This window comes from Hypomesus transpacificus, chromosome 4 (assembly GCF_021917145.1).
Source record: "Hypomesus transpacificus isolate Combined female chromosome 4, fHypTra1, whole genome shotgun sequence".
NCBI classification, from domain to species: domain Eukaryota; kingdom Metazoa; phylum Chordata; class Actinopteri; order Osmeriformes; family Osmeridae; genus Hypomesus; species Hypomesus transpacificus.
In genome coordinates, this window is record NC_061063.1 from 11,219,560 (window position 1) to 11,247,109 (window position 27,550).

General features: G+C 47.7%; 5 protein-coding genes across 11 annotated transcripts; 3 read left to right on the forward strand and 2 right to left on the reverse strand.

Annotated features, from left to right (window-relative positions):
* Positions 1-265: 265 nt before the first annotated feature.
* On the reverse strand, positions 266-12,444 carry klhl32 (kelch-like family member 32). 4 transcript variants are annotated; one of them, XM_047019632.1, is made up of 11 exons: positions 12,256-12,444; positions 8,199-8,302; positions 7,780-7,987; positions 5,876-5,983; positions 5,447-5,545; positions 4,604-4,810; positions 2,188-2,935; positions 1,820-1,878; positions 864-1,056; positions 598-692; positions 266-514 (listed from the first exon to the last, which is right to left on the reverse strand). In XM_047019632.1, exons 2-11 carry the CDS (start codon positions 8,219-8,221, stop codon positions 353-355), a joined length of 1,902 nt encoding a protein of 633 aa, XP_046875588.1. In that variant the 5' UTR covers positions 8,222-8,302; positions 12,256-12,444; the 3' UTR covers positions 266-352. The 4 variants fall into 4 exon arrangements, with proteins under 4 accessions (XP_046875588.1, XP_046875591.1, XP_046875590.1 ...); XM_047019635.1 differs by lacking the exon at positions 12,256-12,444 and adding an exon at positions 9,527-9,590; XM_047019634.1 differs by lacking the exon at positions 12,256-12,444 and having other exon boundaries at positions 8,199-8,316.
* Positions 8,237-12,204, forward strand: LOC124467364 (tubulin alpha-8 chain-like). 3 transcript variants are annotated; one of them, XM_047019639.1, is made up of 5 exons: positions 8,272-8,324; positions 9,407-9,446; positions 9,570-9,792; positions 9,899-10,047; positions 10,323-12,204. In XM_047019639.1, exons 2-5 carry the CDS (start codon positions 9,444-9,446, stop codon positions 11,301-11,303), a joined length of 1,356 nt encoding a protein of 451 aa, XP_046875595.1. In that variant the 5' UTR covers positions 8,272-8,324; positions 9,407-9,443; the 3' UTR covers positions 11,304-12,204. The 3 variants fall into 3 exon arrangements, with proteins under 3 accessions (XP_046875597.1, XP_046875595.1, XP_046875596.1); XM_047019640.1 differs by lacking the exon at positions 8,272-8,324 and adding an exon at positions 9,306-9,330; XM_047019641.1 differs by lacking the exon at positions 9,407-9,446 and having other exon boundaries at positions 8,237-8,324.
* A 2,435-nt stretch (positions 12,445-14,879) lies between the features above and the next one.
* Positions 14,880-22,876, reverse strand: LOC124467363 (tubulin alpha-8 chain-like). 2 transcript variants are annotated; one of them, XM_047019637.1, is made up of 4 exons: positions 22,555-22,876; positions 16,252-16,474; positions 15,987-16,135; positions 14,880-15,894 (listed from the first exon to the last, which is right to left on the reverse strand). In XM_047019637.1, the coding sequence occupies exons 1-4, from the start codon at positions 22,609-22,611 to the stop codon at positions 14,920-14,922; spliced, it is 1,404 nt and encodes a 467-aa protein (XP_046875593.1). In that variant the 5' UTR covers positions 22,612-22,876; the 3' UTR covers positions 14,880-14,919. The 2 variants fall into 2 exon arrangements, with proteins under 2 accessions (XP_046875593.1, XP_046875594.1); XM_047019638.1 differs by lacking the exon at positions 22,555-22,876 and adding an exon at positions 16,598-17,291.
* Positions 18,511-22,747, forward strand: calhm6 (calcium homeostasis modulator family member 6). The gene is made up of 2 exons (XM_047019644.1): positions 18,511-20,123; positions 20,726-22,747. The coding sequence occupies exons 1-2, from the start codon at positions 19,587-19,589 to the stop codon at positions 21,158-21,160; spliced, it is 972 nt and encodes a 323-aa protein (XP_046875600.1). The 5' UTR covers positions 18,511-19,586; the 3' UTR covers positions 21,161-22,747.
* Positions 22,877-23,327: 451 nt separating the features above from the next.
* Positions 23,328-26,008, forward strand: LOC124467367 (calcium homeostasis modulator protein 5). The gene is made up of 2 exons (XM_047019645.1): positions 23,328-24,204; positions 24,687-26,008. The coding sequence occupies exons 1-2, from the start codon at positions 23,662-23,664 to the stop codon at positions 25,068-25,070; spliced, it is 927 nt and encodes a 308-aa protein (XP_046875601.1). The 5' UTR covers positions 23,328-23,661; the 3' UTR covers positions 25,071-26,008.
* Positions 26,009-27,550: the final 1,542 nt, after the last annotated feature.

The window sequence follows — 27,550 nt, forward strand, 5'->3', positions numbered from 1 at the left end:
GGCCATCGTTGTGTAGATGGAGTGCCTATAGCCCTGTTAAATATGCCACAGATAGAGAGTAGAGTATACAGTCCTATATGCATTGAAAACAGGTGGACAGGAGCAGACCTGTATGTCTGGGGAAAGTATTCTGGTCACTTTCCTATCCTGCGCTGTGATTAGTCCAACAGCTCACATCCTGTTTTGTGATTGGTCAAACAGCTAATATCCTTTCCAGTATTTGATCAAAAAGCTCCCATCACGTGGTACTGATTGGTCAGATATACCCAGTCCTGTCCCGTGGTTGGTCAGACCGTTTCTGGACAGTCATATGATTGGTCAGACGCCCCCAATCCTGGGGTGATGTGATTGGTCAGACGGCTCCTATCCAATGGGACGGCTCCTGAAGGCTGGGGAGGTTTGGACAGGTCAGAGAGGGGGTGGGCAGGAAGCAAGCAGCGATGCCATTGGATGCAAATGGCAGAGTGGGTCCATAGAACACTTCCTCCTCTCCCTCTGAGCTCACATCCAGCACCTACAATAGAGCAAGTGGAGCGTGACGAACACAGAGCTTACGAACTCCAAGCCGGTTAGTGTCGAGTCAGTCAGTCATCTTACCTGGATACAAGCCAGAGGTTCGTTGGTCCAGATGGAGTAACCTCCGACCACATAGATCCTGTGGTCATGGACCGCCACTCCCGCCTCATTCTGACCTGTGGGAGGCAGTACAGGGTTAGGTTGAGGTGTGTGTGTGTGTGTGATACAGGGCCATCTTCTGTGCCCAGCGAGGGAAGGAGCCGAGACAAAGTTAGGTCTACCTGTGTGTGTGTGTGTGTAAACGTGTGTGTTACTGCTGTGTGTATTGGGGCGTCCTCGGCGCTCACCGGTGAGCAGGTTGAAGGAGCAGCGCGTCCATTGGTCGGTGTCCAGGTGGTAGGCGTCGATGTGCCTCACCAGGACGCGGTCGTTGTTGTAGTCCAGGTCGTTCCCGCCCAGCACGTACAGGTGGCGCCGCACCGCCGCCATGACATGGTACACTCGGCGCTGGAGCATGGGGCTCCGGGACAGCCACTTGTTCTGGGGTGTGTGTGTGTGGGGGGGGGGGGGGGGTGCGGGGGGGGGTAGAAGGAGGAAGGATAGTAAGGATTTCAGGGGAGAGAGGGAGAGGAGAGAGCAGAGTGAAGGAGAGAGGAGGATGAAGGAGGGAGCAGAGTGAAGGAGAGAGGAGGATGAAGGAGGGAGCAGAGTGAAGGAGAGAGGAGGATGAAGGAGGGAGCAGAGTGAAGGAGAGAGGAGGATGAGGACACAGAGGAGAGAGGGTGAGAGAGTGAGTTACTATACCAGCAGGGTGGGAGGTGTGTTTCCTCCTGCTCTAATGACTACACTCTACACAAACACACACACACACACAGTAACACACTGTCCTAAGTGTGTCGTTGCTCATTTGGTGAGAGCAAAGAGTGCCTGTGAGCTAGTGAATGTGCGTGTGCATGTGTGCGCTGGAGTTGATGGTGTGTGTGTGTGTGCGGGGGTGTTTACTGGTGACCATCTGTTGAGTGTGTATGTGTGTGTGAGGTGGGGGGGGTGGTATGGTTAATGGAGGTGCAAGAGTTGAATAGAGATCCATGATGAATTCAAATGAGATTCTCCTGCCCTCCCCTCCATCTCCCTCCCTCCTCCACCCCCTTCTTCCCTTCTCCATCCATCCCTCCCTCCCTCTCCTATTACACCCACACACAGCTACACACACACACACAGCTACACACATCCCCGGTTCACAGGTGGTTGGCATCTGCATTAATGATTCCAGGTTCGTATGATCATGCGTTTCCATAGTTACCTGTTCTGGGTCAAACACCATCAGTCGGTTTTGGTACTGAGCTGTGTTGGTAACTCCGCCTGGAATACACAGAAATGTTACACACCTGTACACTGTGTGTGTGTGTGTGTGTGTGTGTGTGGTTGCGTGTGTGTGTGGTTGTGTGTCTGTGGTTGTGTGTGTGGTTGTGTGTGTGTGTGGTGGTCTGTGTGTGTGTGGTTGTGTGTGTGTGTGGTTGTGTGTGTGTGTGTGGTTGCGTGTCTGTGTGTGTGTGTGTGTGGTTGTGTGTGTGGTTGCGTGTCTGTGTGTGTATGTGTGTGGTTGTGTGTGGTTGCGTGTCTGTGTGTGTGTGTGTGTGTGTGTGTGGTTGTGTGTGGTTGCGTGTCTACCTGAGACCCAGAGCAGTCCGTCTGCTACACAGCCAGCGTGGCAGGACAGCGAACGGTCAAAGGGCTGGACGTAGTTCCAGCGGTTCCTGCGGGGGCAGTAGCGCTCCACGGAGGGCAGCACCTGCCGCAGCTCGTTCCTCCCGCCCACCGCGTACAGGAAGCTGCCCAGCACGCCCAGCAGGAAGTGCTCCCGGCATGCCTTCATGGGGGCAATGTCAGTCCACCGGTTGACCCGGGGGTCGTAGCGGCACGCCGTCCTCACTGCGCACGTCCTGTTTGTGGCGTGCTCCACCTCCCCGCCTGCCACAAACAGGAAGTCCCCCATGACCGCCACACAGTGGTGGCTCCGCCCCGTCGTCATGGCCGCCACCTCGCTCCAGTTCGAAGCCCCGCCCATCAGGTCACCCCAGTCTGAGGCCCCGCCCACCAGCTTGCGATTGGCCGAGTTGAAGTAGCGCAGCTCTCGTACCCGGGTCGTCTCGCGCTTCCTGCCCCCGGCCAGGTAGAGCACGAGGGCCTGGCGGCGTGGGCGGGTGCGGGCGCTCTGCTGGAGGGGCTGGGAGAAGGGGGTGTGGTGGTAGTCCAGGGCCTCCTCCACCAGGGCGGCGACAGAGGGGCAGGAGCGCACCAGGGGGCAGCAGGACAGCTGCTGCAGGGTGGGCGGGGCCAACAGTCCGAAGCGCACGTGCTGGAGGAGGTCCTCGCTGTACTGGTACCGACAGTCCCGCTCCAACCACCGGACCACCAACTAGAGAGGGGGGGGAGAGAGGAGAGAGATATGGAGTGGGGAGGGGGAGAGGAGAGGAGAGAGGAATGGTGTGGAGAGGATTAAAGAGGAGAGGATAAGAGATGGGGTGAGAGAACAGGAAGAAAGTTGTGGGGGAGTGTAATGAGGAGGGGGGGGGGGGGGTTGGGGGGGGGGCGGATGGGCAGAGGAGCAGAGAGGAGGCGAGCGGAGTCACACTGATTAGTATTCCAAACACCTACACAACAGCATGGCGAGATCAGGACAAGTGAGCCAGTGTACACACACACACACACACACACAACAGTATATTCAGAGTGTGAGCATGGTGGGCTGCAGAGAGTGTAATTGAACGGGAGGTTGTTTGGTTGTAGTGGTGGAGAGTGAGAGTGGGCGACATGCAGGCTGGTCACCGATACTCCCCTTAGGGAGAACTGGAGCCTCTTAGCACAATCAGGATAGACACAGGGAGGCTATTACACCACCGCTAGATTGGCCTAATGAGCACAGCTCCACTCTGCTGGCTCCACTGACACACAGCTACACACACGCACTAGCAATTACAATTTCACACACACACACACACATATTATGATATCACAGTCATGACAATAACAAAGCACAATTTAGAACACACAATTATAGAATACATATGCATAATTTATGTATATTATTGTCTGATCATGCTCTTCTTTTCCTCTCTCTCTCTCTCTCTCTCTCCCCCTTTCCCCGTATATCTCTCTCTGCTCTCTGCTCTCCCTGCCGCTAGTTCTGTCTATGTGTAAGGGAAGTGTGTTTGTTTAAGGCAGATGTGTGTTTGCATAAGGAGGTGTGTGTGTGTGGGGGGGGGGGGGGGGGTGAGGTGTGCTTGCTACACCATCTGATTTTGAAGGTCGGGCCGGATCACACAACTTCCAAGGGGGAAAAAACACATCAACTAGAGAGAGAAAAGATGGAGGGAGAGAGAAAGAAAGAAAGAAAGAAAGAGAAGAAAAAAAAACACATACACAAGAACGACCAAGAAATGTGATTTCCAGTGCGTTAGACTCCGGGAGCAGTTCTGCTGACGATGATTGACAGCCAGACCATATCGGCCGGGGGATTTGTCGCTCGCACGTTTCGCGGGCTGTGGACGACGGGCTCGCTTCCGTCTGACTCCCAAATTAACCTTCTAGGCTCAGTGAAGGAGGCCTAGGCAGCCTAATCAGCGTGTGATGATGGTGCGGGCGCGGGCTAAGGGGTCAGGGTAATTGTGCCATCAGAGGCCTGATTGTTTTCAATCAGCCGGCGTCCGGAGTGACAGCTGGGGATTGGAGCTCTGATGGGGACGCCGCTCGACTAATCAGAGACGGGGGGGGGTGGGGGTGGGGGTGGCAGCGGGAGAGGGGGGAGGTCTGATTGGTGCAAATGAACAGTCAAAACGCCTGAGCCACACTCCCCCTGCTCCCACACCCCCACACACCCTCCTCCACCGCCACTCTACACCTACTCTTCATACATACGAAAACACACACACGCTCCCTCCTGTTGCAACACTGGAGCTGGCGCCATCAACAAGGACAAGTTTAACAAGAGTCTCTCTGTGTGTGTGTGTGTCTGTGTGTATGTGTGTATCTGTGTGTGTGTGTGTGTGTGTGTCTGTGTGTGTGTGACGAGGAGGTGCCGAGGTACCTTCCAGATCTCCTCTTCGGTGAGCGAGGTGAGCCGGTCGCTCTGCAGCACCTCCCTGAGGAGGCGGAGTGGGAGGAGCTGCACCTCCTCCTCCTGCTGCTCCCTCAGGTGCTCCACCAGGAAGTCCACCACCGCCTCCGCCACCGCCGGCAGGTGGAACAAGTCGGCCAGCCGGTACAGGTCCAGGTAGTTACTGCTGCTTAGCTCCTGCGGATGCACACACACACAAATACACATGGGCACACACGTAGGAATACAAGCAGAAATATACACACAAATGAGGATACACCCACAGGAATACACAACCACACACACAGGCAGACACCGATACACATTACACACACACAAACACACGAACCCAGAAATAAACAAAGCATACAGGCACACAAATGTACAGTTAGTTCCCTGTCACGATTTCTTGTTCACTTCAATTAGACTTGATGAGGAGGAGGAAAGCAGAGAATAATACACACACAGAGAGGAGGAGAGGAGGACACAATCATGAGAGATGGACAATGGAGGAACACTGCCATCTACTGGCTCAAAGTTTCACCAGCACCCGGCATGCAGTCCAACTCCACCTCCAGCCCACCAGCAGAGGGCACAGAAGAACATGGTTCATGACGGTGATGTCAGTGGACCGCTCCTCTTGCAGCTCCGGGGCCAGGGATAACGGTGACGGGGACTGTGTGTGTACATGTACACCTGGAGACGTGCATGCGTGTGTGCGTATGCGTGTGGGTGTGTGTGTGTGTATGGGTGTATACTCTATATGCGTGGGTGTACTGTATATGCGTGTGTGTGCGTACGCGTGTGTGTGAGAGTGTGTGTGTGTGTGTGTACCTGGATAAGGTAGTGCGAGCACAGACTGAGCAGCTCCAGCAGCTGCAGGTGACTCCCGGCCGACAGGACGTCCTGGACCAGCCCCGGCTCCAGCATGATCTGGGGAGAGGACCCTAGTGAGACCACTTCCTGCTCCAGCTCAACGTAAACATAGCACGTGGCTCCTGACCATGCACGAGTGCTACCCCAGGTTACGTAACTCTGGCTTGATCACATGTGTGGGGAGGGTGGATTGTTGATAGCGGGTTTTTTTTTTTGCTGAGTGTGCTATAGTTAACTGTGTTCTAGCTCGCTAGCTGTGTGGTAATTAGCAAGCTCTGTTAAAGTTAGCTACGAGCTGTGTACTAGATATCTAGCTGTGTCATTGTTAGCATGCTATGTTCTAGATAGCTAGCTAGGTGTGTTGTGTTGCTGTCCTGCGGTTCGCACCTGTCCAGTGTAGGCGAAGTCGAGAGCATGTTTGAGTCCCAGGCTGGTTACACCTTGCAAGGTCACCTCACCAGCACCGCTCTCCACCATGCACAGACTGAACATGGCCTGAAGACACACAAACACCCACACACACACACTCACTCCATTAGAGATGAAAGCCCCAGACTGTCCTAGAAGTCCCGCTGGGTTTACAGCGGGATTCTCTCTAATCAAAGATATTGATCGATGTCGCACCATGAGAGGACGGAAAGGCATTGATCAGACAACCAGGAACAAGCCATAAACCTGACCAGAACCAGGCCAAACTAGATCCAGACCTGAACCAATACCTAGACCCAGGCTAGGAGCATGGTATGGGTACTTGAACATTCAAAGGCAGAGCCGTGTCCACTTCCTGTTTTCTATTTAGGGGGTGAACTGCCGGGCGGTGTGCTGCCAGAGTAGGTCTGCTCTCTGTTAGATAAAGGCTGTGTTTCTCAGCATGGCTGAGCTGTTTTAATTAAACTTCCTCTGCTTGACTGAGCACAGGCCACTGGCAGAACCTGGGGTGGGGTGTGCGTGTGTGGGAGCGCGTCCGAAGGGAGCTAGAGAGGACTTCCACTGTTAGGCCCACGCCGCTTAGGCTTCTCCCGACCTTGAGAGATGAGAGAACAGGAGAGAAGAGGAGATAAGAGGTACGGTTGGTGGTTGTACAGATCATACTACTGTATGTTCGACCGCCTGGTCTGTCACATCAAACGCTCCCTCAGAGTCAGAAGCTGCTCTGGCGTGATTGGCTGCCATGCCTCCCGAAGGGGCCCAGGCAGAGTGATGGGATTGGAGGAGACAGGTGACAGGGAACAGACAGGTAAACAAGCCTGGACAGCTTCCCGCAATCTCCTGTGTCTGCTACAGTACATATTTTCTGATATGTGTATGACACAGAGAGAGAGAGAGAGAGAGAGAGAGAGAGAGAGAGAGAGAGAAGGGGGGGGGGGAGGGAGGGAAAGGAGTGGGAGAGGAAGAGGGAAAAAGGAAGAAAGGAAGACAGAAAATATACCCGAAAATGCTATTCAGACCGACAAATTGTTCCCTTTTTCTTTTGAGAAGTGTTATCAGCTGAATGAACAAACGAGTTAAAACAAAGCCAAAGAATATGATAACAGCACACAGAGATGAGCCATGCGGCAGCTGACTAATCTGATAAAACAAAAGAAACCAAAGAGATTAGCAGTGTTCTCATCCCTCACATTCAAACACTCTGACATGAAAGACGAGACACAAGGAGCGAGAGCACAGAGAGGAAGAACAAGAGACGCCTACCCTCGCTCCACCCTGCAGAGCAAAAGAGAGAAATAAATACCCAGAATTAATAATCCCACAATTTGGGGCTTAATCTCCATTCCCTTTCAAGAGGGATTAAATTTGATTTCCTAATCTACTCGGTTTCCCTAAATCATCATCTCATCTATGCAATGGCTCAGGCCAGACAGGACCAGGCCAAACAGAACCAGGCCAGACAGAACCAGGCCAGACAGGACCAGGCCAAACAGAACCAGGCAAAACAGAACCAGGCCAGACGGGACCAGGCCAGACAGGACCAGGCCAGACAGAACCAGGCCAGACGGAACCAGGCCAGACAGAACCATGCCAGACAGAACCAGGCCAGACGGGACCAGGCCAGACAGGACCAGGCCAGACGGAACCAGGCCAGACAGAACCAGGCCAGACAGAACCAGGCCAGACGGGACCAGGCCAGACGGGACCAGGCCAGACCAGACAGGTCATGTTGTTTCTGGAAGCCTCCCCCTGCCAACGTCCTGTATGTCATCCGACACTACACCTTAATTTGTCCTTCCCTGGACTGTGTGTTCCCCCACCCACCCACAAATGTTGATGACCCCCTGGTGACCCACACTCACCCTGAAGTAATCGCTGCAAGCTGCCAAGACCGCTTTGTGGGCATGGAACTTCTGTTGCCCGGCAACCAGCGTGACATCACAGAGCAGGCCGTCCTTCCGCTGCTGGTTGAGTGCAGAGAGCACGGCGTCCTGGTGGCACTTTGACTGGCACAGCCTGGTACCCGGCACCAAACCAGACTGCTGGCACAACCCCTGTCCTGCCAAGCCGCTGGCACAGAACAACACAGCTGGGGATCAAACTCCGAGCTGTGTGGGTGTGTGTGTGTGTGTGTGTGTGTGTGGGTGTGTGTGTGTGTGTGTACGTATGTGTGTGCTGCCTGCCTGCCTGTCAGTCAGTCTGTAGAAAGGTACTCATTAAAGTTCCACTCTAAAAGTCAGTGTTCCATGATGGTGTGTGTGTGTGTGTAAGAGAAGTCTACCTGTGTGCAGGTTCAGAAGGCATGCTCCAGGAGGAGAGGGGGGGAGGTGTGGTGTACCAGAGGTCCTGGGGGCTGCAGTGTCCTCTCCGGTGATGTCAGCGAGCCTGCAGAAACAACCATTAGCAGGTCAGCCCCTTTCTCCCATTGCTCAATGTCACACAGTCCTGCTGTAATGGAGCTTAGCCTAATCAACGCTAATCTGCAGGCTGGATTTGTGTGTATAAAATTTAGCATTTCTCAGATTAAAGGAATGTTTACATGATGGGAATATACTTGATGTGCATGTGCCCTTATCAACCACTGTTGCAAGGCTGTTGAAACACTTTATTGTGAGCGGAGGCAGGGGTCGGGTCATGACCCGGTTGTTCACAATGTTGAAACTGCCAGTGGCTTCACCACCACATGATCTGCTAAAAAATGAACGCAAAGCGTGGAGATGGTCTCGGGCGGAGGAGCAGATGATTAAAAAACAATCAATGGCAATCCTATTTGACTTCAGATAGAGCAGGCTTCAAGTACAGCAATGGATTCAGGGTTTTCCATATAAAATGTGTTTGTTAAGGTGGTAGGGTAGGGTTTGCTGTCAGACCGGGGGGGTGGGGGGCTAGTTTCTGCGATAGACTTATGCGTTCTGCAGAGGAGGGAGACTGCCGTTGGTCACGGTTTGAATGGAAGGGAGAAAACAGGAGAACAGCGGATATCGCTAAAAAAAATATATATATGCATAAAAAAAATGCTTGTTTTTTTGACGACGTAGTTAAGGCGGCAGGCGTGTGTTGCTTAGGCGGCCGCCTTAACTGAAAAGTGCTGTGGGAAACCATGGGATTAGTATTTCTTTCAGTATGTTAGTCTATGTTTGATTTGACGGTCAACAGGCTGTGTCAACAGGCTAGTTTTAACTCCCTATATCAACACAACATTCATTTCAAGAAAGAACCTCGGCCCATGTTTTCACCAATTAAAATCTACTTGTTCAAACCTAACCTATTGACTTGTTCTCAGCATTTTATTAAAAAGGTTTGTACTATAGTACATTTCTGATACAGTAACATCTGTTAACATATGGTGTTTTTCAATTAAGGTTGTTGAAGGTCACACCCACTATACTTGATTGCTGCGACTAGAAAAGCAGGTGAACTCTATTTGGCTGATTATCTGTATTCAAGATGAGGAGGGCTATTTAAGGGGTAACTGCTTATGATTTTCAGGGTTGGGCTTGTTCAGGTGTGCCTAATAGTTGTAACAATGGTAAGTAAATGACATTGAGTTGTCTAAATGGCTCTCACCAGAGAATTTAGCCACCCAATGTTTCAACTTTTACCCCTTACATGTATTTCGAAAAACACAACTCTGTCTTCGATCCACTGACAGAGGGAGTGCATTTCTGTTCACATCGGACAAGCGGGCATCCAGATGGGCAACTCCTGCTGGGAGCTGTACTGTTTGGAGCATGGCTTCCTGCCAGATGGAACAGTGCATGAATCCAACGCTGCCTCCCTGGCCGACACATCCTTCGGTACTTTCTTCACTGAAACTGGTACCGGGAAGTACGTCCCCAGAGCCATCTTTATTGATCTGGAGCCGTCGGTCGTGGGTGAGTCTGGAACGCTGCTGTGGGGGTGCCAGAGGCCATGTTTCCTTGATTAATCTCTGAAAGCCATTTCCTCCACTCTTAATTGTTTCCTGGTATTTCTTATTAGATGAAGTACGAAATGGCCCCTATGGTCATTTGTACCACCCTGAGCAACTGATCAGTGGCAAGGAGGACGCAGCTAACAACTATGCCCGCGGGCACTACACCATCGGCAAGGAGATTGTGGAATCCGTCCTTGACAGGATGCGTAAAATGGTGAGAACCGCAGCTGGATGTTGAGTACAACATGCGCACAGGGGGTAGAGGGTAGAGAGGGTTGTCTGTTAATCGCAAGGGTGGGGGTTTGATCCCAGACTCCTCCCAGGCCATGTGCCCAAGTATCCTTGAGTAAGACTCTGAGGAGATTGTGGAATCCATCCTTGACAGGATGCGTAAAATGGTGAGAATCGCAACTGGATGTTTAGTTTCAAGTACATGTCCGCCAAATGACTGAGCTTTTTATGAATTAATAATCCGTTTGGTCTGCATAGGCGGACCAGTGCACCGGACTGCAGGGCTTCCTCATCTTTCACAGCTTTGGCGGGGGGACCGGCTCTGGTTTCACCTCCTTGCTGATGGAGCGTCTGTCTGTGGACTACGGTAAGAAGTCCAAGCTGGAGTTCTCGGTGTACCCTGCCCCCCAGGTGTCCACAGCTGTGGTGGAGCCCTACAACTCCATCCTGACCACTCACACCACCCTGGAGCACTCGGACTGCTCCTTCATGGTGGACAATGAAGCCATCTTTGACATCTGCAAGCGCAACGTGGGGGTGGAGCGTCCCTCCTACACCAACCTCAACCGCCTGATTGCCCAGATCGTGTCCTCCATAACTGCCTCCCTGCGTTTTGACGGCGCCCTCAACGTGGACCTGACTGAGTTCCAGACCAACCTGGTGCCCTACCCCCGCATCCACTTCCCCCTGGTGACCTACGCCCCCATCATCTCAGCCGAGAGGGCCTACCACGAGCAGCTCTCCGTATCCGAGATCACCAACGCTTGCTTCGAGCCGGCCAACCAGATGGTGAAGTGTGACCCCAGGCGTGGCAAGTACATGGCCTGCTGCCTGCTCTACCGCGGGGACGTTGTCCCCAAGGATGTCAACGCCGCCATCGCTGCCATCAAGACGAGGCGCTCCATCCAGTTTGTGGACTGGTGTCCCACAGGCTTCAAGGTGGGCATCAACTACCAGCCCCCCACTGTGGTTCCTGGAGGGGACCTGGCCAAGGTGCAGAGGGCCGTGTGCATGCTGAGCAACACCACCGCTATCTCCGAGGCCTGGAGCCGACTAGACCACAAGTTTGACCTGATGTACGCCAAGCGTGCGTTCGTGCACTGGTACGTAGGTGAGGGCATGGAGGAGGGTGAGTTCTCTGAGGCCAGGGAGGACATGGCTGCCCTGGAGAAGGACTATGAGGAGGTGGGGACGGAGTCTGGAAATGGCTGTGAGGAGGGGGAGGAAGATGAATATTGAATCCCTGTAGCCCTACGTGCTATAACTGTTACAGTACTAAGTGGCTTTTGTATTAAAATATACTAAGCATTAATGTTGTCTTGGTGGTTTTGGCTTGAGGTGTACATAAGCGTTTCTTGATAGTGGAACGTAAAACCGCACACCTATTTCCCATTTTGTCCTGTACTCTGATCCTCAACCTGTTTGGGATACGTGACACTGAAACTAATCGAGAACCTGTCCTACAAGAGTGAACATTCTTCCATTATGAAACGTGACCTCAGCACAATGAGGCTAGGCACTGACGCTCCCAGATACTCAACACCGCATAGACTGTCTGCTGATGAGCAATCCTGCGAGAAATATTGATCTAATTCGGAGTGACCTTGAACCCGCCTGGTCGCAGGCAAACTACTGCCACACAGCAGCGTAAACAACAGCCTACTTCAGAGACCTGTACCTGTGACTGGATTTTAAATATGACCGATTGGGCCTGCAGGCTAGACGGATGTATTGTCTTACATTTACATACGGTAAAATAGGCTGTGTTAACCTACATCCCATGCTCGTTTTGGTCTGAGACGCGGTCTGGTTTCATAATGCAACAATGTTCACTCTTGTAGGACATGTGCTTTACCTGTTCAATGCGTTAGGGGATAGGCGTTCAGCCCCAGAATCGTGTGTATTGCAGGCTACGCACGTTTACTATCACAAATCTGCGAGCTGTCAAAGGTCTCCTAGCAACAAGACCGCGCCTCAGCCCAAAACGAGCATGGGATTTAGGCTAACACAGAACCTATTTTACCGAAACGCTGTCGTAGTAGCCTATAGCCAGATTGTCGGTAATGGGGATACCTATCCAATAAACAAAAACGGTAGCAGAAAGCCTACCACAACTTGACATCTCTCTGGAGTCTAGCCGTCTCCCATATTCTAAATAAAATGATGTATTGAATGTTAAAGCTATACGCACCTCATATGCATACGCTGTGACCAAGTCCAACTGGAAGCCTCATTTGGAAAACAATGTGTTTCGACATCTGTGAGTTCGGTAATGTGTATGTTGACAACAACTGGGTGGAATAACAGAAGGCCAGCTGTCGCGGACACTTATCTGTTATATTGTAGAACCTAATTCTAACCCCGCCTCTTCTCTCGCATCAAATGTATGTGGTCGCCCTCTAGTGAAACAATTTATCATTGCAAAATTCTATGTAAGCAAGAAAGTGATGGTACAATATTGTTTGAGTATTATCCTGCAGAGAAGACACTGACACATTATGGTTTATTCTAAAACTATAGCCATAGATTCTACAAATGCAATATGTTTGAAAGCTTGTGTAGGATATGGGCTGTCACATTCCGCCACCCTTCGTTAACATCCATAGTTATCTAACCCAAACTAATGTTTCAGAAAATAAATCATGGAAAACAAACAAGGTAAAGAAAAGGTATTGTATTCCACCAATGGCCGGTATATTTACCGCCATGTGCCACCCGCGTCTAGTTAACTTTTCTTTGGCGTAGCTGGTAGTGGTTGCGCTTGGCAGTCCTGAAGTGGCAGGTTCGACTCCCGATGGCAGCGAACAACGTCCCTGGCGAGGCAAAACCACGTCCGTTACACATGCAGTCATAATGCGTGAGTTGAGTGGCACGCCTGGAACACTAGATAGTAGCGCCATGTGCGCTAACTCTTAGTTAACGGCAGCTGCGCTGTGTGATCGCATCACTTGATATAGCCTAAACATTTAAGCATGCATACTTAAATGCAATATAAAATGTCGAAGAAAAATCATGCTGCTCTATAAGAGGCCAGATTACTTCATGAAGTGTGCGCCACCCAAACGTCCGACTTTTTACGCGCGTGACTTAATTTATTTTTGCTGATAACGGTTACTTTTTACAACATGGCTATCGATAATCGAGTAGGGAAAGACTATTTTGACAAATCACTGAACAAAAGTAGAAAATTATTCGAAAAGAGGGTTGCTTTAATCAGACCACTGTTTTGCCATGCACATGGTGTTTTATAAACAGATCGATGTGCTCAGCGGCGTCACGTGCCAATTAGAATTAGGACCAATGTATAATTTCTCGGAGGATTGCTCATCAGCAGACAGACTATGCGGTGTTGAGTATCTGAGAGAGCCCGTGCCTTTGTAACCGACGTGGTTTTGCAAGTTCCGTCAGAGGCACTATCCGCTCCCACCAGGAGTCGAACTTACCACACCCCTGCCTTCCCTTCTTCCCAAGCGCCACCACTACCAACTATGCCAAAGAAAAGCTAGGTAGTTGTTGGCGCGGATGGCTTATTAAATACTTGAGTTTCACCACCCACCGGCTACACCTATCCTCATTGTGCTGAGGTCCAGTTTCATAATGCAACAATGTTCACTTTTGTAGGACATTGGTTGCTGTGTCAAGTATCCCAGGCAGGACGGTACCATCTGCAGACAGGTTGACGATCAGAGTATAGGACAAAAAAAAGGGAAGTGTTCGGTTTTACATTCCAATGTCAAGAGATAGGCCGCAAGGTGAACCACGGAAAGTCTTTAAGAAAATGATTCCCCCTCCAGTGTCTTGCATTTACACAATCTTTAGCTCACGAAAAAAGAACTAATTGTGCTAAGCTACAACAAAAAAAAGTTAGTCTCTAAAATTCCAGTCGATTGTCGATGCGTTTGTTTTATGCACTAGTTTCTTCAGAGCGTAATAAGATTTGTGGCACGGTTCGACACGTGATCGTTGTACACCAAAATGGTAGCTGCTTTTTGTCAACATGGATGGATATGGTTGGCAATTAGAGGATGGGATTTTTTCACGTCACCTGAATGACCAGAAATTCGGTCCCTGACTGTTTTATATATTTGATACACTGCGGCTGCAAAAGTGCCTGTGAGACAGGCAGATGGTCCTGTTTTTTGCAAGGAGTGTGTCGCACAGACTTATGTCGTTGTAACATTCAATTCATTCATTCCACAAATAAACACACTGATCAACCACAACCATAAACACACTGATCAACCACAACCATAAAAACAATCTTTAAGTATGAAATATGATAAAGCAGAATAAGGAATTATAGATTAAGTACACAGTCAGTCCTCAGTTATCTTCCAGTTTCTTTTGTTTCAGCACAATTACAACAACGTCTGTGAAACAGTCCTAGCAAAAAACAGGAACATCCACCTCATGCACTTTTGCAGCCGCATTGTATCACTTGCAAAACTGTCAGGGCCCAATTTCTGGTCATCCAGATGACGTGAAAGCTCCCATCCTCCATTTGCCAACCATATCCATCCATGTTGACAAAAAGCAGCTACCTTATTGGTGTAGAACAATCACGTGTCGAACCGTGCCACCAACGTTCTATTACGCACTGAAGAAACCAGTTCTGCATAAAACAAACGCATCGACAATCAACTGCAATTTTAGCAACAAACTTTTTTTGGTAGCTTAGCACAAGTCGTTCTTTATGAGCTACAGATTGTGTAGATGACAGACTGGAGCGGGATGAAAAGATAACCGGGTTCACCTCGCGGCCTAAAAATTATGTACACCTTGAGCCAAAACCACCAAGACGACGTAAATGCTTAGTATATTTTAATACAGGTTACAGCACGCAGGCCTAACAGATTCAATATTCATCCTCCTCCTCAAAGTCATCTCCAGAGTCTGCCCCCACCTCCTCATAGTCCTTCTCCAGGGCAGCCATGTCCTCCCTGGCCTCAGAAAACTCGCCCTCCTCCATGCCCTCACCTACGTACCAGTGCACGAACGCACGCTTGGCATACATCAGGTCAAACTTGTGGTCTAGTCGGCTCCAAGCCTCGGCAATAGCGGTGGTGTTGCTCAGCATGCACACGGCCCTCTGCACCTTGGCCAGGTCCCCTCCAGGAACCACAGTGGGGGGCTGGTAGTTGATGCCCACCTTGAAGCCTGTGGGACACCAGTCCACAAACTGGATGGAGCGCCTCGTCTTGATGTGAGCGATGGCGGCGTTGACATCCTTGGGGACAACGTCCCCGCGGTAGAGCAGGCAGCAGGCCATGTACTTGCCACGCCTGGGGTCACACTTCACCATCTGGTTGGCCGGCTCGAAGCAGGAGTTGGTGATCTCGGATACGGAGAGCTGCTCGTGGTAGGCCCTCTCGGCTGAGATGATGGGGGCGTAGGTCACCAGGGGGAAGTGGATGCGGGGGTAGGGCACCAGGTTGGTCTGGAACTCAGTCAGGTCCACGTTGAGGGCGCCGTCAAAACGCAGGGAGGCAGTTATGGAGGACACAATCTGGGCAATCAGGCGGTTGAGGTTGGTGTAGGAGGGACGCTCAACCCCCACGTTGCGCTTGCAGATGTCAAAGATGGCTTCATTGTCCACCATGAAGGAGCAGTCCGAGTGCTCCAGGGTGGTGTGAGTGGTCAGGATGGAGTTGTAGGGCTCCACCACAGCTGTGGACACCTGGGGGGCAGGGTACACAGAGAACTCCAGCTTGGACTTCTTACCGTAGTCCACAGACAGACGCTCCATCAGCAAGGAGGTGAAACCAGAGCCGGTCCCCCCGCCAAAGCTGTGAAAGATGAGGAAGCCCTGCAGTCCGGTGCACTGGTCCGCCTATGCAGAACAAACACGGATTATTAATTCATAAAAGTTCAGCCATTTGGAGGACATGTACTTGAAACTCGACATCCAATTGCGATTCTCACCATTTTACGCATCCTGTCAAGGACGGATTCCACAATCTCCTTGCCGATGGTGTAGTGTCCGCGGGCATAGTTGTTAGCTGCGTCCTCCTTGCCACTGATCAGTTGCTCAGGGTGATACAACTGACGATAGGCGCCATTTCGTACTTCATCTAATAAGAAATACCAGGAAACAATTAACAGAGTGGAGGAAATGGCTAATTTAAAAAAGGAGATTAATCAGGGAAACATGGCCTCTGGCACCCCCACAGCAGCGTTCCAGACTCACCCACGACCGACGGCTCCAGATCAATAAAGATGGCTCTGGGGACGTACTTCCCGGTACCGGTTTCAGTGAAGAAAGTACCGAAGGATGTGTCGGCCAGGGAGGCAGCGTTGGATGTATGCACTGTTCCATCTGGCAGGAAGCCATGCTCCAAACAGTACAGCTCCCAGCAGGAGTTGCCCATCTGGACGCCCGCTTGTCCGATGTGAACAGAAATGCACTCCCTCTGTCAGTGGATTGAAGAAAGAGTGTGTTTTAAAAAATATATGCAAGGGGTTAAAGTTGAAACGTTTGAGTGGTTAAATTCTCTGGTGAGAGCCATTTAGACAACTTAATGTCATTTACTTACCATTGCTACAACTATTAGGCACACCTGAACAAGCCCAACCCTGAAAACCATAAGCAGTTACCCCTTAAATAGCCCTCCTTATCTTGACTACAGAGTATCAGCCTAATAGAGTTCACCTGCTTTTCTAGTCACAGCAATCAAGTATAGTGGGTGTGACCTTCAACAACCTTGATTGAAAAACGTCATACGTCAACAGATGTTACTGTATCAGATAGTACAAACCTTTTTTACATCAACAGATTTTAAGTTATCATAGGACAAACCCTTAATGTTGGGAACAAGTCAATATGTTAGGTTTGAACAAGTAGATTTTAATTGGTGAAAACATGGGCAGAGTTTCTTTCTTGAATTGAATGTTGTGTTGATATAGGGAGTTAAAACTACACAGCCTGTTGCCCGTCAAATTAAACATGCATAGACTAACATACTGCAAATACTAATCCATTGCTGTACTTGAGGCCTGCTCTATCTGAAGTCAAATAGGATTGCCATTTATAGTTTTTTAATCATCTGCTCCTCTGCCCGAGACCATCTCCACACTTTGAGTTCAGTATTTAGCAGATCATGTGGTGGTGAAGCCACTGGCAGTTTCAACATTGTGAACAACCGGGTTATGACCTGACCCGTGCTTCCTGCTAAGCATGGGTGTTTCTAGCCCTATTTTGGGGCTGGAGCCCCCCCAAAAGTTTCATTAGCCTCCCCCAATTTTTTTTATATAAAAAATAATAATATTAATATCTAAATGTGTTAATTTCTCCTCCTAACACCCACTAGAGGACACTATTTAAAATGATATTTTCACAAATGTCTTGTGGGGGAGCATTCCCCCAGACCCCTAGTTTTGCTGGGTCACAGGAAAAATAATAGGTTTCATCTAGGAGCTTAGCCCCCCCAAAATTGGGAACCTAGATTTGCCGCCGCTGCTAAGCATATCCGCTCACAAGTGTTTCAACAGCCTTGCAACAGTGGTTGCATATACACATGAAGTATATTTCCCTCATGTAAACATTCCTTTGATCTGAGACACGTGACATTAAAAAACACTTCTATTCAATTCATGAATGAGAATTAAATAGAGACCCGGATTTAATTTAGCCTTTCTTGCGACTCAAAGAGCTGACAGCACCGCATCCTGTCCACGGATGGCACGCTACCCCCTTTACAAGGAAAGAGCGGCAGCTCTGCCTCGCACTGCTGGTGCTTCCCACAGATGATTGTTCAAAACCGTTATATTCACGCCGGTCATGGCACATTCAAAGTAGTTGCCGTTCAGCATTGCGACTGCAATCCAATTGACAGGAGCGACCATGGCCTTCGTGGTGATCTGAAAGAGGACCACCCAAAACCCGCAAAAGTTTTTGCAGCAAAACTTTGATTTGCGGATACATTTTCCTGTGAACAACTTCAAATAAGGGACGCCTGCCGCAGCGGGGGCCACGATGACCACAGGCCCGATGATGTGTCAGTGGTGGTAAATCACAACTTAAAAAATGTTTTCATAAAAATATTAAGATTGACATTTTAAAAAGATATCTGCTATTGAAATCAGTGTGAACAGATGCACTGCAGTCTATCTATATCACAACTCAAGTGGTCAAATCGTCATAGCTGAATATTAAATTGAACAAATGCTTTGTAAACATCATGAACATGATAACATCAGTGGACCAGAAGTAGTAGTGTGCAGTATTGGAGCATGTCAAGCCTACTTCCTTTTATAAGTGTAGGCTACTTCTTATTATCTGGAGCTGCCTCCGCCATTCTTTCAAATCGACTCTCCTCCAAGAGACCCGCCCCTCCTCTGACTCTGATTGGCCGTGAACCTGAAAAAGACGATCACAGACAGTGACATCTTATGTTTTGGGTCTGGGGCCGTCCCCCTCCAGAGCCTGTTGCACAGCATACGGTTTATTTATGGAACACAACGGTCGGTGGCACAACCACGCCTCGTCCCTCGCATATGTGGTCGCCCTCTAGTGAAACAATTTAGCGTTGCAAAATTCTAAATAAGCAAGAAAGTGATGGTACAATATAGTTTGAATATCATCCTGCAGAGAATACACTAACACATTATGCTTTATTCTAAATCTATAGCCATAGATTCTCAAATGCAATATATGTTTGAATGCTTGTGTAGGTTATGGGCTGTCACATTCCGCCGCCCTTCGTTAACATCCATAGTTATCCAACTAGTTTCAGAAAATACATAATGGAAAAGAGAAAGTATTTTATTCCACCAATGGCCAGTATGTTTATGTCCATGCAGTCACAATAGGTATATATGAGTCAACCTGGCAGGAGCACGCCTGGAAAATTTAAACATTTATGCATACTTCGACTATAAAAGGTCGAAGAAAAAAAAGACAATGCCGCTCTAGGAGGCCAGATTACCGGGAAGCGTGCGCCACCCAAAACCTTTTACGCGCGTACCTTTAGCTGACTCGATTACTTTTTACAACATGGCTATCGATAATCGAGTAGGGAAAGGCTATTTTGACAAATCACCGACCAAAAGTAGAAAATGATTCGAGTGATATTTAGCGCAACATAGGGTTGCTTTAGTCAATCCACTGTTCACGCACATTGTGTTTTTATAAACAGATCGGTGTGCTCGAGCGCGTAACGTGCCAAAAAGTGCCACCGGCCGTTGTGTTCCATAACAGGTTCTGGAGGGGGACGGCCCCAGACCCAAAACATAAGATGTCACTGCATGTGGTTCTCCAATCTAGATAGTTCCCTTTAGATAGCTCCATGGAAGGCATAAAATAGAAAATATCAAAATGCTGCTGCTATGTTAATGTCACACATGTCATAATGCGTCTCCAGACGTGTATAGGCCTACTTGACCCAGCATGAATCATAATCTTGTGGCAAGCATCTCGCATGGAAGAAGGCAAACGCACAACATGAAACGGAACTGAAAGTCTATTTTCTTCTTAACATGCTTCCCACAACTCACTGTCACAACAGATCTTAAGCAACCAGCAAGATGGATACATTCAAAACGGTCCTCAACATTGCTCAAAAACAGCAGGAAAGCTTGAGTTTGGGATTTGTTGCCTTGTTCACCGCTGGCGGGGAACAGATTTTTTCGAGTGTGGTTTTTAAGTGCCCATGCAGTGACTGGAACTTTTCTTATGGAATGGTGTTCCTCCTCGTGCCTGCTTTGGCACTTTTAGTCTTAGGCTACAGCCTCAGCAATAGGACATGGAAGTTGTTCACAGGAATATGTCTCCGCAAATCAAGGTTTCGCTGCAAAAACCTTTGCGGGTTTTGGGTGGTCCTCTTTCAGATCACCACGAAGGCCATGGTCGCTCCTGTCAGTTGGATTGCAGTTGCATTGCTGAACGGCAACTACTTTGAATGTGCCATGACCGGTGTGAATATAACGGTTTTCAACAATCACCTGTGCCTTGGGAAGCACCAGCAGTGCGCAGCAGAGCTGCCGCTCTTTCCTTGTAAAGGGGGTACCGTGCCATCTGCGGACAAGGATGCGGTGCTGTCAATTCTTCGTGCCGAGTCGCAAGTAAGGCTAAATTAAGTCCGGGTCTCTATTTAATTCTCATTCATGAGTAGGCTAGAAGTGGTCTGTTACCATCTTTAAACTCAAATATGTCTACTTGCGCCTTGGCCTAAGTCATTTACATTTCCCTTATACATTGCATTAAGCAGAACTAAGAGACTGGGGATGGGAAGTCATTTTTTTGTTAGATAATTTCTCAAAACAAGAAGTCAGTGTTACTTCACTGGAGTCCCACATGTCAAGGTGGCAAGTAGCCTGTACATTGTGAACAAAACAAGCATAATTTATGTTGCATTAGAAGAATCACAATTCAGAATGCCTCACTCAAAACTCTGATCTCCCTGTAGGCAGTATTTATCTCACTTATTGGTCCCTCTCTAGTAATGTCTCTCTGCATCTTACTCTCATCTCTAACACATTCCACTACCACTCGTTCCTCAAGGGAATTGCTTGGGTACTCTCTCTCTCCCTCTCTCTCTCTCTCTCCCTCTATCTCTCTCTCTCTCTCTCTCTCTCTCTCTCTCTCTCTCTCTCTCTCTCTCTCTCTCTCTCTCTTGCTATCTCTCTCTATCACTCCCTAACCCCACATTGTATTCTGGTTTCAGATCTTGGGTTGGTTACTGATTGCATCTATCCTGGTGTCCAGCCTGCTGCTGGCCTGTGTGTCCAGGTGCAACTCCCCAGTCAGCTACCTGCAGCTGAGGTTCTGGAAGTCCTACGCCCAGCAGGAGTGCACGCTGCTGGAGACCTTCTCCGAAGGCCACGCCCGAGAGCTGGCCCAGAGGAACCTGAAGAGCTTCTTCCAGGCACAGCCTCCAGAGCCCATCACCACCCCGTCTAACCAGGCCTGGCAGAAAATCTCCAACTTTTACCGTTTCAGCACCCGGGACCACTACTACAGCATGCTTCACCAATATGTGGATAACTGCCTGGGGCACAGAGAGGAGGAACTGAAAAGGGCCTTGTCCATCCAATCAGATGGTCCTGATGCTAGCACCCCAGGAGTGCTGGACTTTGTGGACGGTGGTAGGATGCTGTGAATGCAGAGGATTTTGATGGTAATAGCAAATCATATTAACTAACAAAAAAATGATAGGTTTCTTTCTACACCTGTGTGGCTTACAGATTTTCACGATTGCTAAAACACATTTCTTGAAGCAGTCAACCATTTTCTCAAAACTGTAAACACAAAACCAAATATTTAAACTCAATTTCCAAAACCTCTCACCCTTCTGGCAAAATCAAAGAATCGCCCCTAAACCACGTAACTTTTTTTCAAAATCAAACAATGCTTTCAGATCATAAACACACCAAATCAATATATAAACACTATGGAGCTATACACAGACACACATAGACACAACACAAAAAAATGGAGAACACAGCATCCAGGCCTAGTTACATGTAAAGAAAAATGTGTTTATCTATACACAGTAAATGCATTTACCTAGCAATAAATAAAATGGATTTTGGATTTTGAAACTCTGGATTTTGATGTTTCAACACTCATTGACACTTTCCTGATGTCTGACTATGTTTAGCCTGTGTTCTGCACCTCTCTTTCACCAACTGTCTCTGGAGGAGGGGATCCCTCACTGAATTGCCCCTCCCAAGGTTTCTTCAATTTTTTCTCCTCTAGTGAGTTTTTCTGTGGAGTTTTTCCCTGTCTTCCTTGAGGGTTAAGGTTGGCTGACGGCCAGTTCTATCGGCGTATGTGAAGCCCTCTGTGACATTGCTTGTAAAAAGGGTTATACAAATACTGTACATTTGATTGGAGTTACAGTAACAATCACAACTTAGTACTGTCAACAAAGAACAAAGAAAAACGTAATTAACCCTCTGGTGTGCTGGATCTAGCCATGAAAACACTCCACGCCTATGTCACCAAATGCCAATTCCGTTGCCTGTAGGTGATTTACCCTACACAAAGAAAAACTCTTCAATTAGGTTGAGAAAAGGGCTGTATGGTGGAAGGCAAACATTTACAGTAAAGAATGCTGGTTGATGTTGACCTACTCTTGTATACGGACACGACAGTGAAAGCTGACATCGCCCCAAACCACCATTAGAAATAAGTGTGAACAATGTGTGTATGCCGCCTGTGTTTACCATTTTGCAGCACAAGTGCATCACAGTGCAAAATGTGTTTAGTGAATGAGAATGTTTTTAGAGTTTTGCCAAAACAATGTCTGATTTGACAAATTGATTTAGTTCACTGAACATTTGACTTAGAGAATGGGGTTTAGTGTTTTAGCAATTGTGAAATCTGTAATCTTTCCTGAGCCTATCTACTTCACATACCTTTGCTTCAATCAGGAAATGCAACCCAGACCTGCTTCCTGTGTGCGCTAAACCACAGAGTGTGTGTATTACACATACTATAACTGACATGTTATATCTTAACAATCACCAAACAAATGATTGTTAAACTAACCTTTACAGCATTGCTCATCATGTTCTTGTCCATGCTAATGCAAAAAAATACTGACATTAAATTACATTATCTCTGAAAAAAACACTGAATTCTTTATGAATGAGCTGGGTTGGGTTGGATGAAGCCCACTTCAAACTCCATGTTGTCCAACTCCACTGATTGTATTTTTGTCCTGTGAAACTGAAGTAAAATGTAAAAACTGCAACCAACATCATCTTAGCGCCTGGCCCGACTGTGAGGCTTTCAATTCCAGTGTTATAGAAGGCTAGGATGAAAGCTTTTGCTCAAATCAATACTCTTAAAGCCTTTTGGAAGGGGGGGGGAGAGAGCACTTCTCCATAATGCTCACTTATGCTGCACAGTGCAGTTCTTGTGGTATTCCAGATTGCTTCCTGTGTGTGGGTGTGTGTGTATGTGTGCAACATTCACATGCCTGCACGTGTATGACTGAATTAAGTGAAACAGCGTGTTGTATGTAGATCAAACTGCTCCCAGTAAATGCACGTTCTCAGCTGCCGTAACACATCTACATTCTTCTTTGTAATAGTGCCGTGGTTTCTTTGTTTGTGGCATGTACTTGGTATGTACTGAAAGCAGTGTTTTGCCAGAACATTGGACTCAAATCCAATGTTAAAACACAGCTGTTGATGATTTGGAAGCCGGAAACCAGAAATGCAAGATCTCCATCTGCTGAGTCACAATCTGTAGGGTTAGCCGGGGGGAGAGAAGGAGGGACCAGAAGGGAGAGAAAGGGAAGTCAAGAGAATAAGGGAGTGGTTTGGAAGTGTAGAAAGACAAAGCCTGCGTGGACATGGGTGGAGAGCAGAGGCGTGGAGATAGAGAGACAGGGAGAAAGGGAGGAGCTGAGGGAATCTGAAAGAGACAAATCGGAAAGAAGGGAACGGGAGGGGCTGAGGCTGTTGACAGATGTTTGTTTTCTTGTAAGTTGAAGTGAGACGGTGAGAGGCAGTTGGAGTTAGAAATTAAGAATTACACTCTTACCTCCCAACCTGACAAGACAAATACCTCTAGATTTCTATTCAACAATTGGTCATTCCTTGAGTTCTTTTCACCCTGGATCGTGTTTCAACCCGCCTCACGGCCAACATGGATAACTTCCAGACCGTCCTGCGTTTCTTCATGAACCAGAAAGCCACCTTAGGCTACAGCTTCATGGCCCTCCTGACCATTGGAGGGGAGAGGGTCTTCTCCATGGTCTCCTTCCAGTGCCCCTGCAACCACAGTCAGAACTTTGCCTACGGGCTGACCTTCCTGATGAGCCCGGCGCTGGTCCTGCTCCTGCTGGGTCTGTTCTTCAGCACGCGTCTGTGGCGCCTCTTCACCGGCTGCTGCCTGAACCCCATGAAGCTCTGTCCCCGGGGGAACAGCCTTGGCTGCATGAGGGCGATCACCAGCATCTTCACCGGGGCTTGCGTGGCACCCGTCATGTGGCTGTGTGTGGCTCTGCTCAATGGGACCTTCTACGAGTGCGCTGTCAGCGGCCTGGATGAGAACATAGTGGTGGACATATTCTGTAAGAACAAGACCGCAAAGTGCCGGGAGGAGCTGGCGCGCGTGCCCTGCGGACGGTCCAATCTGCCCGTCGAGGAAAGTCTGGAGCTGTTACAGATGTTCAGGGCACAGTCTCAGGTGGGAACTTCTGTATATGTTTAGATACAGAGTCAGGCATACTTCTATAGATGTTTGACACAGAGTCAGGCATACTTATATAGATGTTTAACACAGTCTCAGACAGGAACATCTATAGATGTTCAAACAGCCTGAGAGAAGCCAGTAATTATGTATTGTGACACCTGGACACTTGATACCTGTTATTTCACAGTGTGTTTGTGAAATGTCACCAGTGTCATTTCATAGATGTCAGGGTGTGCCGGCTGCAAGCTGATAAAAGGCAACATAATGATGAAATAATACAATATAATACAGCACCTAAGTATTAAACTGGTGTTTTGTTCTGTTTATAGACATTTAGACATTCTTGTTTCGGGGTAATAACTTTGACTACAGAAGGACTAACAATGCTCATTATTAACATATTTGACTTCCTGCTTGTTTGTATGTGTGTGTGTGCCTGTGTGTGTGTGTATGTGTGTGCTTGCGTGTGTGCTCAGATTCTAGGATGGGTCATCATTATCACAGCAACCTCAGTCGGACTGATAGGAACCTGTTGCACCAACTGTCGCTCCAGGGTCAGCTACCTGCAGCTGACCTTCTGGAAGCGCTACATGGAAAAGGAGAGGGATCAGTTCGATACCTACGCCACAGACTATGCCACCAAGCTGGCCGATCGGAACCTCAAGAGCTTCTTTGAGAACCAGGAACCGGAGGCCTTCCCTTTTCCCAACCACAAGGCATGGGAACAGATATCCTCCTTGTACACCTTCTCCGACAGCGAGCAATGCTACAGCACCCTGCAGAGATATGTGGAGTGCAGGGACAAAGACTACACCTCGGAGACCAGACCAGTCATGGGCAAGATAGATGTGGAAGCATAGGAAGTGTGATTTCAAAACAAAACATTAGTGCTTGGGCACATAACAAGCAACATTAGAACTTGTTTTGTAAGAAGGATGACCAATAACACCAGCAACATGCATATGAACACATATTACTTCTGTGCACTTTTTTCATTGTTGCCCAACATTATGAATATATGGCCCAGGAAAACAATTCTCGCAAAACACCCTGTACTAGTAGGGCCAATCCCTGTGTTACCAGGGAAACCACAGTTATTAACATAGAATGTTGTCACTGCAGAAGTGATGAAACAATGCCATCCTGTCTGCCAGCAGGAAACAAACGTGTGCTTCATAGACCTCCTAACATCACATTCTACCTAGCTACTGCAACAACAACACATTGACCATTACGTCTTTAGGTCTCTGACACATTAGTCCTATCTTTCTCTACTGTAATCTCGATTGTGATTGGTCTAACCACTGCTTCTCTCCTCTGTGTCTCTGTGGCAGTCCATCTATGTCATTCATAAATTATTTATTTGCCTGGATGGTTGTTTTCCTATTGGTATAATATAGATTGAACAACATCATATTTAAAGTACAAAATGTTTTATTCATTTATTCATATTATTTTTGTATAAATAAACATTGTACACAAGTTTCTGGAAAGGCGTAACCAAGCTTGATAATCCTGTTTTCCATGTCATGTTTGATGACAAATGGAAACAGAGAAACAGGGATGTTTTGTGCATGCAAACATGTTTCTAGAAAGCAGTCTTTCAGTATGACACGTACAAATAAAACTTATCACAGTAATTCCAGGCACTTGATTTTCTATCTAGTTCAGAACCTTTTAGGAGAAGAGCATGCTAAGATTGTCTGTCTAGAGCTCATCAAGGGCATATATTACAGTTTGTATCGATTGCTAAAACACTAAAAACCCATTGGCTGAATAAAGTTCTCAGTTGCCTGAACTCATGTAGCTAATTGTGCCTGTCTGTTGTCAATTCCCATTTCATATGGTAAAACACAATTTGCAGATCTCATTTTCAACAAAACTGCAAACACATTCTCATTCTCAAAACACATTCTGCACTCTAATGCACGTGTCATCCATACAGGTAAACACAAATGGCAACAATCAAATACAAATACAGAAAAAATGTAATTGACAAAACACAACCACTCAAAATTGAATTCACTTGTTTAAAATGATGTGACACAACCAATATAAGCCAGTTCAGAGAGCAAACAGGTTTTTGAAGGTAGGAAAATATTACATGTGATGTCGACAAAGTGCTCTGGCCTAACCCAGCCCAAAGACAAGAAGAAGCACATTGATCACATGTTTTGTTCCTTTGATTGTTGTCCCTTTTAGTATTGTATACGAAAGTTTCATTTCGCAAAAGGATTCAGAGGTTTTGTAAATTGTGCTTGAAGATGAGGTTTTGTGTTTTCGAGTTTTGAGAAAATGGGTGACTGTTTACAGAAATGTGTTTTAGAAATGGTGAAAAACTGTAAAACACACAAGTAGCGGGCCTGACACAAGTAGGGGGCCTGTTGAGACATTTACGTAGTATGCGTCTTCTTCATAAACCAATGTTACATATGGATACTGTGTTTATTTGTGTGTGTGCATCAAACACAAACAGTGAGATTGTTTCAACCGGCCGCCTGCCAGCGGAGTGAAACCAGGTGTGCCTCAACATGTCTGGACAAGAACAAAAACCTCTTGAACTTCCTGGGCCCATAAGACACAATTTTTTATGTCCACGGTCCACCCATTGCCTGTATCATAGATTTACAGTTTTTCTCAATTGCTAAAACACATTTCTTGAAACACTCACCCACTATCTAAAAACTCTAAGAACACAAAACCTAATCTTCAAGCACTTTTTACAAAACCTCTGAATCCTCTTGCAAAATGAAACCTTCGCCTCAAACCGATTTATCTGTGGTCAAAATCAAACACTGCTCTCAAATCATAAACAAAGTGATCTAAATTATATACACTATCAAGCAGTCAGTAAACAATACACCAACAAATAGAAAACACATTGTAGTCCTAAACTCAAAACAAATTTCTTATTCATCCGTCTTTGTCTTTTGATGAACAAAAACATGTTCTATCATAGTAGCTCACCATTGATCAGAAATTACTACTCTGCTTTGCTCTTTGCAATTTCATTGTTCTTTCTCCTCCTTGTACATGTGCATCTCACTACTCACAACTCACTCTTGTTCTTTGTTGATATGAACCTGCAACCAGTCAAAATCTATTGATCAGTCAGTACTGGTACTGTAACAAATGGAAAGCACAATGTTCAGGGCCATACAATTTGTTCATTGTACAGTATACAGCCTACATTGCAATGTACTGCAGTATACAATACCACAGCAAAAGGGACAAAATCAAAGGAGTAAAACGTGATCAATGTGCTTCTTCTTGTCTTTGGGCTGGGTTAGGCCAGAGCACTTTGTCGACATCACAAGCAATGTTTTCCCACCTTCAACAA

Coding starts and splice junctions, on each gene's coding strand:
- calhm6 (XM_047019644.1), top strand. CDS start 19,587: ATGGATACATTCAAAACGGTCCTCAACATTGCTCAAAAACAGCAGGAA. Junction 20,124..20,725: donor TTCTTCGTGCCGAGTCGCAA/GTAAGGCTAAAT, acceptor TTCTGGTTTCAG/ATCTTGGGTTGGTTACTGAT.
- LOC124467364 (XM_047019639.1), top strand. Junction 9,793..9,898: donor TCTGGAGCCGTCGGTCGTGG/GTGAGTCTGGAA, acceptor ATTTCTTATTAG/ATGAAGTACGAAATGGCCCC. Junction 10,048..10,322: donor TTGACAGGATGCGTAAAATG/GTGAGAACCGCA, acceptor TGGTCTGCATAG/GCGGACCAGTGCACCGGACT.
- LOC124467363 (XM_047019637.1), bottom strand. CDS start 22,611: ATGTCAGTATTTTTTTGCATTAGCATGGACAAGAACATGATGAGCAAT. Junction 16,475..22,554: donor TGATGAGCAATGCTGTAAAG/GTTAGTTTAACA, acceptor ATCCACTGACAG/AGGGAGTGCATTTCTGTTCA. Junction 15,895..15,986: donor TTGACAGGATGCGTAAAATG/GTGAGAATCGCA, acceptor TGTTCTGCATAG/GCGGACCAGTGCACCGGACT.
- LOC124467367 (XM_047019645.1), top strand. CDS start 23,662: ATGGATAACTTCCAGACCGTCCTGCGTTTCTTCATGAACCAGAAAGCC. Junction 24,205..24,686: donor TGTTCAGGGCACAGTCTCAG/GTGGGAACTTCT, acceptor GTGTGTGCTCAG/ATTCTAGGATGGGTCATCAT.
- klhl32 (XM_047019632.1), bottom strand. CDS start 8,221: ATGCCTTCTGAACCTGCACACAG. Junction 1,879..2,187: donor CGGACTGCTCTGGGTCTCAG/GTAGACACGCAA, acceptor TGTGTATTCCAG/GCGGAGTTACCAACACAGCT. Junction 693..863: donor CTCCTTCAACCTGCTCACCG/GTGAGCGCCGAG, acceptor TGCCTCCCACAG/GTCAGAATGAGGCGGGAGTG.